The sequence below is a fragment of the Lepisma saccharinum genome, chromosome 17 (genome assembly GCF_977018435.1).
Source record: "Lepisma saccharinum chromosome 17, izLepSacc3.1, whole genome shotgun sequence".
In the NCBI taxonomy this organism is placed as follows: Eukaryota; Metazoa; Arthropoda; class Insecta; order Zygentoma; family Lepismatidae; genus Lepisma; species Lepisma saccharinum.
The window spans coordinates 32579066-32595605 of record NC_139245.1 but is presented as its reverse complement, the minus strand read 5'-3'; the positions used below and the strand labels follow the sequence as shown (position 1 = coordinate 32595605).

At 39.0% G+C, this 16540-nt stretch overlaps 2 protein-coding genes across 2 annotated transcripts in view; one reads left to right on the top strand and one right to left on the bottom strand.

The window, feature by feature from the left end:
* Positions 1-16540, bottom strand: part of JMJD4 (jumonji domain containing 4) — a 308681-nt gene that overhangs the window by 195984 nt on the left and 96157 nt on the right. The window lies entirely within an intron of this gene.
* Positions 1-16540, top strand: part of Wdr59 (WD repeat domain 59) — a 58920-nt gene that overhangs the window by 38643 nt on the left and 3737 nt on the right. Inside the window, exons 9-12 of the mRNA XM_083138671.1 lie at positions 2402-2474; positions 4002-4237; positions 5880-6044; positions 7657-7746. Coding sequence (XP_082994797.1) covers positions 2402-2474; positions 4002-4237; positions 5880-6044; positions 7657-7746 — 564 coding nt within the window. The remainder of the gene's footprint in view (positions 1-2401; positions 2475-4001; positions 4238-5879; positions 6045-7656; positions 7747-16540) is intronic.

Below are 16540 nucleotides of genomic sequence, written 5' to 3'. Positions count from 1 at the left end.
CGATCTCGTGCCAAGTATGCTGAGTTGACACATTTCGTGCAACACTTCTTCTGTATACAGGACACTCATTTTTTTCCAAGGGTTTTTTTTTAAGCTTATCAAGCGGTATGACAAATGTCTGAATGTCCGGGGTTCCTATGTGGAAAAATAAAGTAAGTATGCTATTCCTTTTCTCATTTACATTTTTTGCTTTTCCTTCCCATCTCTGTCCACAGTTGCCAGGGGAAACTTATTTTCGGACTTGCCCTCGTATTAACAATATATATAGGGTTTGTATGATTCCAATATAGCAAAGAATTTACCTAATAATCTTCCATCTGTCAGATAGATTGTTCTGCAAAACACACTAACAAGGTTAACGGATTGAGAAAATTTTGTTTTATTTTCCATGTAGCTTTCTTTTTCTTCCTAAAAGAATAAAATAAAATAAAAGCTAAACTGAGAGAAATTTCCTCAGGGCATGTATTAGGCGCATCCAGAAAGTAAGTTTCCCCACTCGCCCACAGGTGGCCGGACACTTGTATTGAAACCGGTTTTGCGCATGCGTGAGAGGCACATGCCCTGGCTGGTGAATGTCCTAGAAGACTCCTCCCAAATGTCGTCAGTAGCATTGTGGCAGCAATGAAACATGCCAGCTCTTATTCCATCTCCCGCCACGTGCAAGGTTCGTTCGGTGATCAAGTTCTTGAACGCACAAAACATACAGCCGATCGAAATTCGTCAGCTGTGCCAGGTGTATGGGCCAGACGTCATGAGCAAGCAGATTGTGCATCATTGGTGTAGTACATTTACTGAAGGTCAGCAAAATGTGCATGAAGACGAGCGCAGTTGGCGGCCATCGGCCGTTACGGACGGGCTTGTGGAACAGGCGCAGCAGCGCATATTGGATGATCGTCATGACACGATGACGGAACTCAGCAGACATTTCCTGCAGATTTCTCGGTCGATGTTGCACGACATTGTTACGAAACACCTCTTGTTCCGGAAATTGTGTGCCCGGTGGGTACCAAAACAACTGATGCCCGAAGACAAAGGAAAATGCATGGGCACGGCGCTGACATTTCTGCAGCGTTACCATGATGATGATGATTTTCTCAACCGGATCATCACAGGGGATGAAATGTGGGTTGCATACAGCACCCCAGAAAGCAAAAGCAAGCAGCAGTCTATGCATTGGCGTCACAGTGGATGTCAATGCAGGACGAAGTTCAAACAGACTGTGTCGGCATGAAATGTGATGTGCACGATGTTCTGGGACAGACAAGGCATTCTGCTCATAGAGTTTCTGCCCAGAGATGAGACTGTGAACGCTAACTGTTACTGTGAAACACTGGGGACATTACGACGACCATTCAGTATAAGCGACAAGGTAAGCTCAGTGCCGTGGTGATCTTGCTGCACGACAATGCGAAGCCGCATATGGCTAGGCTCACTGCAGCCCTTCTGGGCAGGTTCGGTTTGGAGATGTTTGATCATCCATCTTACAGCCCGGATATCGCTCCCAGTGATTACCACCTGTTCTTGCACCTGAAAAAGTTTCTGTCCGGTCAACATTTTCACAGCGACGAAGAGGTTCCTTTGGCTGTCACACAGTGGTTCGGTGCCCAGGCGGCAGACTTCTACGACGCAGATATACAGAAGTTGGTCCCACGCTATGACAAATGCCTGAATTCCGGCGGGAATTATGTTGACAAGTAATTGGACAAGTGCTGTATCTGTGGCAATAAATCATTGAATGAAATAATGTTTCCTTTTTGTGCACGACCTCAGGGAAACTTACTTTCTGTATGTGCCTAATATAAACATGTATAAATTTAATGGGATTTGGATTAATAAAAGTTGCAATTTGTCACGTCACGCCAAAATTCATGAATAATTACCAGAGCAAATAATTCCCAGAATTCAAGGAATTCCAAGTGAGTAGCCACCCTGATATTGTGCAGTAAATTATACATACGTAATTCATTTTTCATACAAACAAGTAACTTTCTCTAACAGCACAAGTGCAGTATTATATAATTTGTAGATAATTTTGAAAATGATATAAAGAAATGAAAATTTGTTTAGAAAATTAATATTTGGTTATTACTGTTCTTGTGAAATTTTGTTTTTAACGGATTGTATCTAATCAGTATTTTTCAGGAATTTTGTACCAAATTAAGTCTTTTTTCAACCTATTTCATGATTTTTTCGAGCCTAATTTATGTTTTTTAGAACCTATTTTAGGATTTTTAGAACCTATTTTAGGAACCTAAAAGCACATTTTCTTAGAATCCTAAAATCCGAGGTCTATTAATAAGTATAATGCAACGACTTAATACCAAATATTATACAATAATCTAACAATAAAAATAAAATGCCTTCTTTATAGAACGTATCAAATGTTCCTTTATATTTCTAGCTCTGCGGACATGAGCCCGATGCTGATCAAACTATAGATGTCACGGAACAGGATATAGGAACAACTTCCTTAGGTGAGAATAATTTTTATTCATTGTTTCAGAATAAAATAATTTTCATGTGCATTTTGAATATGTTGTTCATGTTAATGCAGGTGCGACTTAGTCACGTAGTATAAATTATCGGTACAATATAAAAATATTTTATAATGTACTTAAAAGTACTTACGTTGGTGAGTATGTGATTTATGTGAAACTACGTTTCAGGATATAACTAATCCCTTCATCAGGTAGACATACTATGCAAATTTAATTATGACATTGGCTGCGTCAGATAAGGCGTGGATCAAGAGGTATGGTAAAAATAGGTAAAAAGGTTAAAAGATGAGTTAATGCTGCTGAACATGTAAAAGGGTCTTGTTCCTACCATTACATTAAAATCCTAATGGGTGTATCCCTAAAAACACTAAAACAATTATACTCGGAACATGTTAAAAACCACTTTTTCAGGAGTGGCTCGATAGACGCTGATCCATGATCTTGATCCACGTCTTGTCTGACGCAGCCAATGTCATAATTAAATTGGCATAGTATGTCTACCTGATGAAAGGATTAGTTATATCCCGAAACGTAGTTTCACATAAATCACATACTCACCAACGTAAGTACTTTTAAGTATTTTATAAAATCTTTTTTATATTGTACTGATAATTTTTTGAATATGTTGGCATAGTTATAATAGTTTCCTAGTGTTCTTCTCATAGGTTGTTACAACCGTTATTTCAACATCCAATTTGTCGTAGTTCAATGGTTCTTTAGGATGTCGATTGTACAGGTTCTTTTAAAAAGAGTTTCAGGAAGCTCTCTCTCTTCAATTTGTCTTAAATATCCGTAGGTCATTCTGTTGACAGGCTAATATGTTGGACTTGTAATAAATTTCCTGCCTCTGGCTAGGTTGGCATAGAAGTCAAGCCACTCCATTTTTTCCTGGTCTTCCACTACTCCTCTCTTCTTTGCACGGTGTTCCAATCTTGTCCTCTTCTTCTTACACTCTCCACTATCTGCTTTTTCCACTGACATCTTGGTCTCCCCCTTGGCCTTATTCCCACTCCTTGTGCATTGTAAGCTCTTACTGGTAGTCTTTCTGCATCCATCCTCTTCATGTGTCCGAACCATCTCATCTGTGCCTGATCTATCCTGTCCTGAAGCTTCACTACCCCCATTGTCTGTCGGATCTCCTCATTCCTTATTCTATCCCTTCTAGTCTTCTCCAATATACTCCGTAAAAATTTCATTTCCACTGCCTGTGTCTTTCTTTTGTCTCTCTCTGTCATTGTCCAAGTCTCCGCTCTGTACGTAATTATTGGTAAAATAAACAATATACAAATAAACAAAATTAACCATTTGTTTTCTGTGTGAAACTACAGGCAAACTAACCACATTAATTCTGAGAAAGCTTTATATTCTAAATATGATACTTAGTGTATGGTAAATGTGAAAATAATACTAAATAAATATAAAATAAGAAATAACTTCCCTTCTGAGAAGTAGATGCATAACTAAGCACTGATTTGTTTGCAATAAATATTTTTCTTGTTCCAGTTGTTGAGCCTGTTGTGGAAGCCGAAGAAGTGGTCCAGCAACTTGAAATAGTTACCTTGGAAAATGGAGCTCCTGTCATAGTTGGGACGGAAAATATTGAAGTTATCTCTACCCCTACAACGCCTGCACCATCTGTTTCGGAAAAGGAAGTTATCCCTTCACCAACGCAGCCCAAGACATTACAACAGGAATTCTCCTTAATGAACATTAATATTCCTAACGTTCAGGTTGATGCAGTGAGTATATAATAAATCAATTTTGAGAATTTAACTAATTATTTCATGTCTTAAATTGATACTGTACTGTACATGGAAAACTGAGTGCAAGATATTTGTGTATGAAACAATACAAGGAAGTTGAACAGCTATAGTAATGAATGTTCTACTAACGCAGACCAATATAGAGGGGAAACGTGGCAGTGATGACTCATTCTCGCAAACCTCAAAACATTTTTCCTACTTCTTTTAACACCAACCTGATCTGATGAAGTCCCGCCCGTAATAATATATACAAGGTGATTCAGAATTCCTATTACACACTTCTAGGGGTTGTAGAGAGGACTTAGTAGATCTTTTGATAAGGAACCCATGTCCAGAAATGTACTGTTTTGGTACTACACAGATGATAAGATCACAATTTCACATCTCCATCATCATCTAATCATGCAAAGATGGTATGTGATGGAGGTACACGATGCGGAAAACGCTCTGCATACAGACATTGCGCTGCTCTACCATTACATCCAGCTTTGCCGTAAATTAACAACATGTCGGTGTTCTCGGCAAACATGTATTCAACCATACTGTCTTCCACGAGTGAATAGCAACTGACGTGAAGGTCGAAGCACACCAGATTGTAAAAGAGGACGTTGGAAGCAGCACACATGACATCAGGTGACTGAAGATGTTGCCTTCCATCAATATGGGTTTCCTACCGTGAAGCAGGAGATGTGAGATGATCTTGTCATCTGTGTAGTACCAAACGGTATGTTTTCGGACATGGTTTCCTTATCAAAACTTGATCTACTAAGTCACCTCTACAACCCCTAGAAGTATTTAATAAATAGGAATTCTGAATCACTCTGTATATTGTCTTATTGCTCAGTTTCTGTGTTTATTAGGTGTAATAATTGCTTTCGTTTATTTTCTTCATTTTTCTTCCACTTTTGGCTAACTGCGAATATGAAGATGAGTGATTGTACAATGAAATTGATGAGGGGACACTTACAAAGAACAAACACACTGCCCAAGTCAGTATTCGAACCTGGAACCCCTGGTGTTGTAGCATGCTGATATTAGTGGTGGGAATAATACTATGTTGACATTGGTCAGTGGTTTTTGTAGGTAAAATTGCCATTGTTTTTATAAGTTCGGTATTTTTATAATTAGCTTTTCATTCATTCTGCACTTCTACCAATGTGTTACTATTCTGATGTATATAAAACTGGTGCACAATAGCAGAGTTGGTTGAGTGCTCACAAAACAATTTCACTGCTGAAAGTTCTTGTCATGGCATGGATCTTTGTTTTTTAGTGTGTTTCATCAGCTCATAATCAATTCCTGTTATGAAAGACAATCGAAAATCTGCAGAAAACAGCAGAAATGCAAATATCTAATTTTGTAATGAACTCAGATTGTTAGTCTTCACTTTCATGATTCTGAGCCTCCCCAGTGGTGTAATGGTAACATCATCACTTTGTAATTGTCCCATGTTCTTTACCCGGTTAAGTCACATATTGGTTCGGATCCCACTTTAAACTGTAGGTCCAGACCTGATTAACCTATCTGTGCATAAACTGGACTTGGAACCAAAATTCAACTCAACTCATGAACATGAATATTGTCACATTAATAAAAAATGCTTTCATTGAATTTACAGATGGATGCTGTGAGGAGAACTTGCACTGTTACTGCATCAGTGAACGGCCATGTTGTTGTCCTCCTGGTTAATTTTCCTGCTAATTACCCTTTTAACTCAGCCCCATCTTTCCAGTTTTGTAAAGGCACAACTGTGGATAGCAACGTAAAAACCAAACTCCTCAAGGTAGGTTTGTGGATGAATTCCTTCAGTCATTTGTATTAATTTGGCATGCAAGTTTGATGCAAGAATGTGGTGATAATAGTGATCTGTTACTGCATATTGGTAGTAATTATTATCCTGCTTTTAAATTATTATTTTCTGTATATCAGACTTTTTAAAACCACATTTTCCTGGTTAAATTACATTTTTAATACAATGACCCAGCTTAGTATGTTAATCATTAAGTGATCATTGTGTTTTAAATTAACATACTGCATATTTCTTTAGTTTAGCCTTAGTTATTAATAAATTCAATTCATTATAACTAGGGGCATGCATATTTCATTTTTGACAAAAACACAAAATGTGAAATAACACAGTCTAATGTTAATTTTTAATGTTTCTGAAAGGTGTGAGGTGCATTTTACTACCCTCTTTTGTCACGAAATGATGCGAAATGAATTCTGAAATAGACTCTGATACACGAATTTAGAGTTTATTTCGACGCGATGCTTTCTAAACTTTGGATTATCCTGTGAGTTATGCAATTCACAGAAAATTGATTAATTCTGCTGTAATAATGGAGAAGCAAGAATGAACCCCTTTATACAGGAATAAACTTAATACTCTAGTAACTACATAAATGTGCTATTAGAAGGGTTATGTTTATTATTGTAAGTACAGTTTTTAAATCAAATTTTGGATTATTTTCACAATTTTAAAACCAAAATGTCATTTTATATACTGCTTTTGATTTATTTTTTCACCGCTATAACACCGAAATTTTATTTTATTTACCGCTTTTGAACCTGAAATTGACTTTGTTTTTGTAACGAAATTTTGCTTTTTTTATTTATCAAAAATATGTGCCTCTAATTATAACGTAATAAATAATTGATATTTTGGGGATTAAAATATGCTGCACCAAAAGTAAGTACCCAGTTGTCTACAAAACTGGTTTTGTTGGTGTTCTATTAATTTCAGTGGTCACTGCCTCAATCTTTTGGAACTATTTTGCACTTTTCCATGGCAAGTTTTTGTTGTGTATAGTTCTGTGGAGCAGCAGACGAAACCATGGACGAGGAAGTGGCAACATCACACATAGAGGTGGTCCGCAAAAGCATACACAACAAAAAGCTTGCGAATTAATAAAACAGTAAGTTCACGATAGAATGGTTACAGCGGTCCCCACAATTAATAGAACAAACAAATATAGTTATGGTATGTGAGGACTGTCTTTTAATGCATTAATAATAAATTAACACACTGGTTGTGTTCACTTTTTTTTACCATTTCTTTAATTCCACCAAGCTTTCACCAAGTCATGTGTTTTCTTCAGGAGGTTGAACAATTTTTTTTAATACACGCTGACAGGTAGATTGTTCAAAAATTAATAAGGGTAGCAAGAACTTAAAATCTAGGTTAGGTGAGAACTTGATGTAAAGGTACATTCCAAAAATATGAACATTGCCTACATGACAATGGGTCTATGGTGCTTTATCATGAAAAATTAGATTTTTATAGTAGCAAATACAAGTTTGTGTTTGATGTAACTTTTGTTGGATGATTTTCTTTACATTGCCTCTTGTCTGTTTGCTTTGTACAGTGACCAAGTTTTTTCTGTATTTATTTGCAGGTGCTTAAACAGACAGCTCAACAGAGAGTTAAGAAAAATAGATCATGTTTAGAACCATGTTTACGGCAGCTAGTATCAGCATTGCAGCAAGTAAGTTCCTTTCTTTCTTCCTTTTATAAATATGCAGTGGACCCCCGATTTTATGTTCCTGCATGTTACATTTTCCCACATTATACATTCAATCTTGATGATCCCAACATAGCAAAATGTTATATAATTTTCCTCGATTTTACATTTTCCCACATTTTAAGTTTTCCAAATTTGTCCCCAAAAAAATGCAAAATCGAGGTTCTACTGTATTACACATTACACAGTATATCCTTCATAAAAAAGAATGCAAATTCCGGTACATAGTTGTTATATTTAAATGAGGAAATATAGTTTGCTACAGTTACAAACAATGAGGCTCAAAATTTTCAGTCTTCTGTAACTTACATCTGGAATGAAAGTACTTTTCTATTTTTCCTATATTGTTCCTGATTCTCTGCATGCTTTCATCAGTCATACAGCTAGATAAATGTAATTAGGAATAAATAATTGAATAGTATACTCTTGCTTTTATTACAGACTCTGGCACATATTTATTTTTTAAAACATAATATTTCCACAGTTTCAAACAGTCTTCTTCGGTTAATAACAAGAATGAGAATGAGATTCATCATCAGCAGTGTGAGAAAGACTGTTTGCAACAGTGGAAATATTGTGTTTAAACGAATATACGAGAGCCAATAATATAGCATGCAATGTTAATTGGACATTATCCATTTTGTGGTGCTCTTAACTATACTTATTGTAACACTGTGTTTTGAGAGAGTGCCTCTTCCCTCATCAATACCAGGTGAATCACCTAAAACTTGCTAACTAACTAACTAACTCCCTCCCTAGCCTTCTTAAACCCAAAGGTTCATGGCTGCAGCAACACAGGCCTTTCATCTTTCCCTATCTTGAGCAAGTTCTATATACTCTTTTCCATCCCTACAGATTTCCCTTAGGTCCATCTCAACGTTGTCCCTCCATCTTCGTCTTGGCCTTCCTACAGGTCTCTTACCATCAGGTTTCCCAACAACAATCCTGTAAACTCCTCTTTCCTCTCCCATTCGTGCCACATGGCCTGCCCACCTAAGTCTTTTTCATTTAATTATTCTAATAATATCTGGACATGAATACAAATAATGTAGTTCTAAATTATGTAACCTTCTCCACTCACCTGTCTCCTCATCCCTTTTAGGTCCAAAGATTTTCCTAAGGATCTTATTTTCAAATACTCTCAATTTATGTTCCTCTTTCAATGTAAGGGACCAAGTTTCGCATCCTTATAATACTACAAGCAAAATTACTGTTTTGTATATTTTAACTTTTAGTTTCTTAGATATTAAATGAGAAGACAAAAGTTTATGAAGAGAGAAGTAACATGCATTTCCTGAATTAAGCCTACTTTTTATTTCCTCTTTAATATAATTTTCATTTGTTAATATTACTCCTAAGTATTTGAATTTGGAAACTGGTTCAAACGAGTTGTTATCAATACAGTCAACTCTCGATTCTACGACCCCGGGTATAACGACCCTTTTCCCGGGAACTGTGAAAAATTTAGAAAAATTTGGGGGAAAAAAGTTGAAAAATTGAAGGAAATCGGCCGAAAATGCGTTGTTTTTCCTCCACTCATTCCCTTTACGAGCGCTCTACCGCTCACTATTAGGTCTGAACTAAAAATAGACACCACCACACCATGCTTGAATGATATCCAATAGCACTTGACCTCTGCCCTCCCCTCCCTCAAATGCACCAATGTTAACCCACACCCGACTGCCGCTACTCAACGCACCAGGCTTGTTTTGCCACGCTTGCTCTTGGATACGCGAGAAGAGAAGATCGAATGTGCTTTTAAATCGACTTGACTTGTTTCCTTGTCCTAAGAGCTGCTGAAAACTCGCGGGGGAGGGTGGGAGCAGCCCGAAATAACTGCTGGACTTGCAGTCTTTGCCAATGTGAGTAGGTGGAACCCAACGTTCTGGCTGCATCCTTTGACCTACTTTCTCGCCTTAATAGATTTCTCTTGTAAGGCATGAGCAGTGTTGCCAACTCCTCACTCGAAAAATCACCAAGGTTTTTGTTTTACGCACTAAACTAACCTACAATGAGAGAAAAATGGACAGAAAAAAGCTCTGGCATCACTTTTTAAGCTATTTTTTATGCTAAACTCGTTTTTTGACCTACATTTGAAATGACTTACGACATTTTCCTATAAGGCTACCTCTCTTTTACTGTAAGCCCCCCCCCCCCTCAGTGTAATCTACTACGACCTGCTAATAGGCTTTTGCTCTCAGCGTAATCCGTTTTACGGGCTAAACTAACCTACAATGAGAGAAAAATGGACAGAAGAAAAGCTCTGGCATCAGTTTTTTAAGCTATTTTTTACCTTCTGCAAATCTTGCTTTTATGCTAACTCGTTTTTTGACCTACATTTGAAATGACTGACGATATTTTCCTATAAGGCTGCTTTTTTTTTACTGTAAGGCCCCCCCCCCCCCCCCTCAGTGTAATCTACTACAACCTGCTAATAGGCTTTTGCTCTTAGCGTAATCCGTTTTACGCGCTAAACTAACCTACAATGAGAGAAAATTAGACAGAAGAGAAGCTCTGGCATCAGTTTTTTAAGCTATTTTTTTACCTCCTGTAAATTTTGCTAATATCGTTTTTTGATCTTTATTTGAAATGACTTACGATATTTTCCTATAAGGCTGTCTCCTCTTACTGTAAGGTCCCTCAGTGTAATCTACCACGACCTTGCACTCTCAGCGTAATCTGCCACAATGTTTTGTTTTTAAAACTCTCAGGTGTGATCTTCTACAATGTGTGTGTGTGATAATCAAAATTTATTTTTTGTTAAGGAAATCCCTGGCCCCCAAAAAAAGAAAATATCCCGCCAGGGGTGCATGGTGCCCAACACAGTTCTAATGGCCACGGCTAACAAAGCCGTGCCTTTGTAGAGTTTCATGGTTTTTTTTTTTAAACCCCCCATGACTCCCTACAGAGGACCTCCGTGTGTAATGTGTGTGTTTTATGATTGAAGAGAAGAAAAATTTTTTGGTTAAGAATGGAATGTGTAAGAACTAAAAACGTTTCCGTAGGGGGTGCAGCATCTGAAAGAAATAAAAAAATATCCTCAAAAAAAATAGTGTACATAATATGAAAGAAAAATATAAAAAAGTGTGAATGCAAAAATTAGTGTGAATGATTGTTTTTTTTTAAAAAAATAATAGAAAAATATAAAAAAAATGTGAATGCAAAAATAAGTGTGAATAATTGTTTTTTTTAAAAAAAAAAAAAAGTGGTGCAAGAAATAATACGTACTTTTTGATGCAGAAGTCTAATGGTGCGAGCAGATTTCTTCCTCGTCATGGCATCCCCATTCTCGGGTGTGGATGTTGCAGTCCAGCAACCTCAATTTGGTGTCGTGGGGATCAAGCGCCACTTTGTTGATCGCGGATGTACGCAACTGGTCGGTGGTGCTCGTGATCCGATGTTCGGTCATGCGTTTGATTTTTTTGTCGAACAAGCATGACTTGTAATCTTCTACGGTCAGTTTGTTTGTGCTCGAACGCCCCACCCCTTTTGCTTTTTTTATTTCGGTCTCGTCCTGGATTTTCACGGCATACATTTTCGCTCGAAGACCAGCAAACTCTGTGATGATGCGGCCGTTGACTTCATCCTTCATCTTCCCGATCGTCATTTTCTGGCTGTCGTCGAAGAGAGCGTGATCTTTGGGATAATTAGAGAAGTCGAAATGCTGACTCATGTTTTTCAGATCTTCGTATAGATCATCGGTGTGGATGTTGTACACGAAGCTGTCCGTGTCGGTGTACGCCACCTCGATCGCCTCTCCATAGCGTGGTTTCATGATGTCGTAGTGAAACTTGTACATGGCCAGCTTCGACAACTCGAGGATCGCGACTCCCACGGCGATTGGTTTGTCGAATGTTATGTGGCGGAGAGCACGTTCGATCAATACCAACGTGTCGCTCAGTATCGTGAAGTTCTTGTACGTGGGCTGAGCGACGAGCTTGTTTATTTTCTTCGGGTCGGAGACCAAGTTGATATTTCTTCTTTTCCTCGCATCTTCCATGCTCTTGCCGTAGATGCTGTTGTTCATTAATTTGTATAGGTCTTTGTCTGCGGAAGAAGAAGCTGATGCTCGACGTTGAGTGTTGCCGTCGATATAGGGTGCTAGCCACCTGGTCTGTCTAAACTTCAATCCCGAGTGCACGCGCTTCAAAACCAATCCATGCTGGAGGTAGAATTGTAGGAGACGATAATGCACCACGTAATTCTCTTTGCTCTTGAAGGTGAGCATCAGCTTCTTCTCTGGAGCCGATTCCATCACAGGTGCCATCGCAAATCCATGGTGTTCTCGATGAAGCGATGCAGGATATTCCAAATCTACTTTCAGGAAACATCCATTTTCATGATCTTCGCTCCATTCCAAACAATCTTGAAGTTCCTGCTCGCTCATCCATTCGTATTCTCCGATGGGCAGAGTCTCGGACATGGCATAACCATACAGGTTGTTCATGTCCCAGTATGCCAAGAAGTTTGTCGGTTTCCCTGCATCGAAATCGGCAACATATGGATTGTTGGCTTTGACGTATCGAAGGGGGCACTGGACGATTCCACCACGTTTTGCCTCTTCGACAAACAAAAGTTGATTGACGTCCTTGATGAGTTCTATCTTCACCTTCGTGGATTTTAACATCGCCTGCCAAGAATAACCCGGTGTGGTGTAGCTGAAAGCGGGGTCCAAACCATATGCTGCCATTCCTCTTGAGCGATGGAGATGAAAACGGTCGCTCAATAGCGTAACATCCAGTTTCAGATACAGATCGTGATAGTCGGCCATGGTTTGACAAGAGAATGTAGACCACACGAGCTGAGCATGATGGTAGTCCTCTTCGCTGCAACAGGTGTCGCTAAGACGACTGTAGAATGCTTCTCTCGGTGGTAACGATGTTTCTGAGAATTTGGAAGCATCCGTCATATATTCGTAGGGGTAAACACCCTTGCGTCTCAACAGTGCTAAATGTTGGTCGCCAAAACATTTCCTGGTGGCGACCAAATCATCGTCGGTGAGTTGAGATGCCAGTGTCGCCAAACTCGAAGACAGAAAGTTGTAGGAGTCCAAGAAGCGAATTTCTATGTGATTGCCATTTCCAACGTCGACCTTCTTGCTGAATGAAATGAATTTCTCGTTGGTGCGAGCTATGACGCTAATGGGTTGAGCGTCGCATCCCATCTCCTTTATGAAGATTTTGGCGTCGTAGCCCTCCAAATTGTGAATGAATACTGGAATAAAATTTGGTTTCTTGACTTGAAGATTACAGTTGTTACACAGGGCGGCCACATATTTTCCCGTGTGATGATTGTGGTGGCAAACTTTGACATTTTCGAGGGTGAAGTTACTTTCGCACACATCACACTGAGAGGCAAGGTCGTATGCTTCCTTCTCTTCCTGGGTAAGAGGCTCCATTGCTTTGTTTTCTCTTAGTAGAGGAGCGAATTGTATGGCCATCTGTTTCAAGGTTTGAACAAATTTTTGTGGAGCATCATTGCCGCGATGTAAAATAACATTGTCTGTGTTGTTGACCATCAATCCAAAAGCGCAGGCTTCGTGATGTAGAATTTCGGTGGTGCTCGATACGCTGGGATTCGGTTCGCATGTGGCGAGTGGAAGTTGGAAACTTTCAAAGTCGGCGCATATCACCACGGGATGCCAGAGTAACGCCTTATAGTTGGAAAATGTCATGTCTCGAGAGGCCATTTTGATAGTCGTAGCCGAATGTTTACTGCACATTTCATGATGATCTCGGAGTTCTTCATCAGCATTTTTTTTTCCTTGACCGTAGAATATACTCAGGCATCTGTCGCATACTCCAATTTTATGGTGATCTGTGGTAATTTGACTTCTTGTTAATTTTGGAAGATTCTGGATTAGACAGTAATGATAATTATCATCATCTTCGATCAGAAGTAATCTGATGACGCGATTACTTTTAATGTTGCTATGTCTGAGAACGTAGATGGTGTTGTTTTTGTCTAATCCGAAGATGTGTACTGCTATACTTTCGTTTTTATCTGTCTTGTACTGTGCCTCAAATTTACTAATGTCTCGTAGATTTACAGGGTAATTAATGCCAGCCATAGGTTTTTCAAATTCTGAGAGATATTCTGGCTTGTTGTAGTGGTATAAACAATGTTTGTCATTATTGGCTGGATGATGATCGGCAATGATGCACCACAAAAAGCATCTGTTATCCTCATTTTGAATGTTGATGATGGCTTTCTTACTGGCTATTTCCGAGGGCAATTTGAAGTAGCTGGATGCTCCCATCGGGTTGTATCGTGCCACCTTCAAAGTTAAAGTGTGAGGCGAACCGCAAAGTGTCCAACCCGATCCACGTTGTTCGAAAGTCTCGTGCTTGTTCAACAAAGCGTCAAACATCTGGTTGCAAATGGCATCCAGCTCATCGACGTCGGCGGCGTGGAGACTCTTTACACCAGTGTAATGATGGAAAGTTTCTCGCTCTTTTTTTACGTTTTCGTAAATGACGGAAACGATGAGGTGGATTTTCAACGAGCATTGCAACAAAGCTTCGGTGATAGACGAAATTAACTTGGTTTTGACCGAATGAAAAAAGTTGTTTAGATCAGATGTTTCTTCAGATTGGAAAGTCTCCTTGGTTAAAATATTTCTAATATTTTCGCCGGCACTTTTCTGCTTTTTTCGTGGCGCTTGATCGTCAACATCGAGCTCTCTCTTACTTGATCCTTCGCCATGCACATTCTTCCGATGTCTACTCAAGTTAGAAATAGATATATATATCCCACATTGGTCGCATGCACGTTTCGCTTCCTTCTTCTCCATTTTTTGCTAAGAAAAAAAAAAGATGGTTACTAAAAATTGCACATTTTTTTGTGGTGTTATTTATATTAGACCCCGAAACCCATAAATGATCTACCATAGATGAAGTTACTATTTGTAGTAATTATTTATATTAGACCCCCAAGCATAAATAATCTACCATGGATGAAGTTACTATTTGTGGTGTTATTTATATTAGACCCCAAAACCATAAATGATCTACCATAGATGAAGTTACTATTTGTGGTGTTGTTTATATTAGATATGTTCTCAATTTTTTTCTTAAATAACCAGCATGAATCTCTTTGGTTTTCGAAAACAAACCAACATGGAGACTGTACACCGCACGACGACAGATCTACCTTCCATGTTAACTAAACTCAATGGTCTACTGATTGTTCATCTCAACAGTATTTGGACGAAATTGGATGATGATGTGGGCAAGATGTTTTACGTCTTCAACAACAATTTACATTTTTACGAAATTCCGATCGGTGGGAAACTTCAAATCACCGTGAATCCGGAAAACGTAGGCGAAATCAAAATATCTACCGGCAAGAACATTTTTCGAATCAAGCACGACAAGATGCTTTCTAACATTACGTACGATGTTTCTGCAGGAGATTATCTTTACGTTCAACTCCTAGGAGATTACGATAAACTCATTCCTCTCTTCGTAGAATTACGTATCGTCTATCCTATTATAAATAACCGTTAACCAAAAATGCCTAACGACATTTTCGGCAACACCAAGCGTGTAGACCACGCAGAAGAGATTCTCATGTTGGACGTCCGAATTAAAAAGTTGAGGACCGATTTGATCGCTTTGCAGGAAACCTTAAACAAAAGTTTAGAGTCGGAAATCGCTACGCTCCAAACGCAATGTCTCGACCCCATTCTGAAAATCGATTCCGAACTGAAAACGCTCATAAAAAATTATGTCGACGTACCTTCTTACGACAGCGTTCAAAATATACAGTTGAGCGTGGATTCGCTTCAAAATGATTTGGCCAAATTACAGCAATTTCAATCGAAAAATGAAGATTTGGAAAAATTGAAACTCGAAATCGAAGAACGAACTTCCGCAATCGAAAAAAATTTCTCTGAACTTCAAACCGTCGTGAAGGATATTGATGTAGAACGCTTGCACGTCGTCGTTTCCAAATTACAAGAAGAATTCGCCAGCACGTTGGAAGAAATTAAATCCAAGTTACAGACTTTGGAAGATACCATGACGAACCTACCATCGTCGGACGAACTGCAGGTCATCGGCAAGAGCGTTGCGAACATAAAAATTCAATTGGAGGCTTATCAAGATTTCGAACACATTCAAACCACCATCGCTACGCTTCAGGCGTCTCTGGAGTTGATCAACGAAGAAATTAAAAATATTCACGCTGAAGCGAGCGCGTTGACGAGCATTCAGGACACGTTAATCACGGTTCAGCAGAAGATCGAATATTTAGAAAATTTGAACGTCGAATCCAATCTTGCTCATTTTCATCACGTACTCGACAACATACAGGGTGATTTGGAATCGTTACGGACGAGCGTACCTTCGAGCGAAGATTTGGAAAAATTGAAAACGGCCGTGACGGCACTATCCGAATCGAGCGACATCAAAAGTTCGTTGAGCGATCTCGAGAGTAGGGTGGCCAATCTCCCCACCTCCAAAGAATTACATGCTTTGAAAAGGAACATATCACGTATGCTGAAACGATTGGAAACGGAAACGGCGAACGTGGAACAGATTCGAGACGAACTTGCTTCGCTGGTGTCGACGCTGCCCACTTCGCAGAGCGTCGCCGATCTTCACATGCAGTTTACCGAGATGCGAAGCATCGTGAACGATCTTACCGAGAAAAGTTCGAAATTGAATCAAGTCGAGAACCTTCAGAGTATTGTCGTCAACATCAAAAATCAAGTTGGAATGCTGGAATCCACGCAGGAATCGACGCTGGCCTCTTT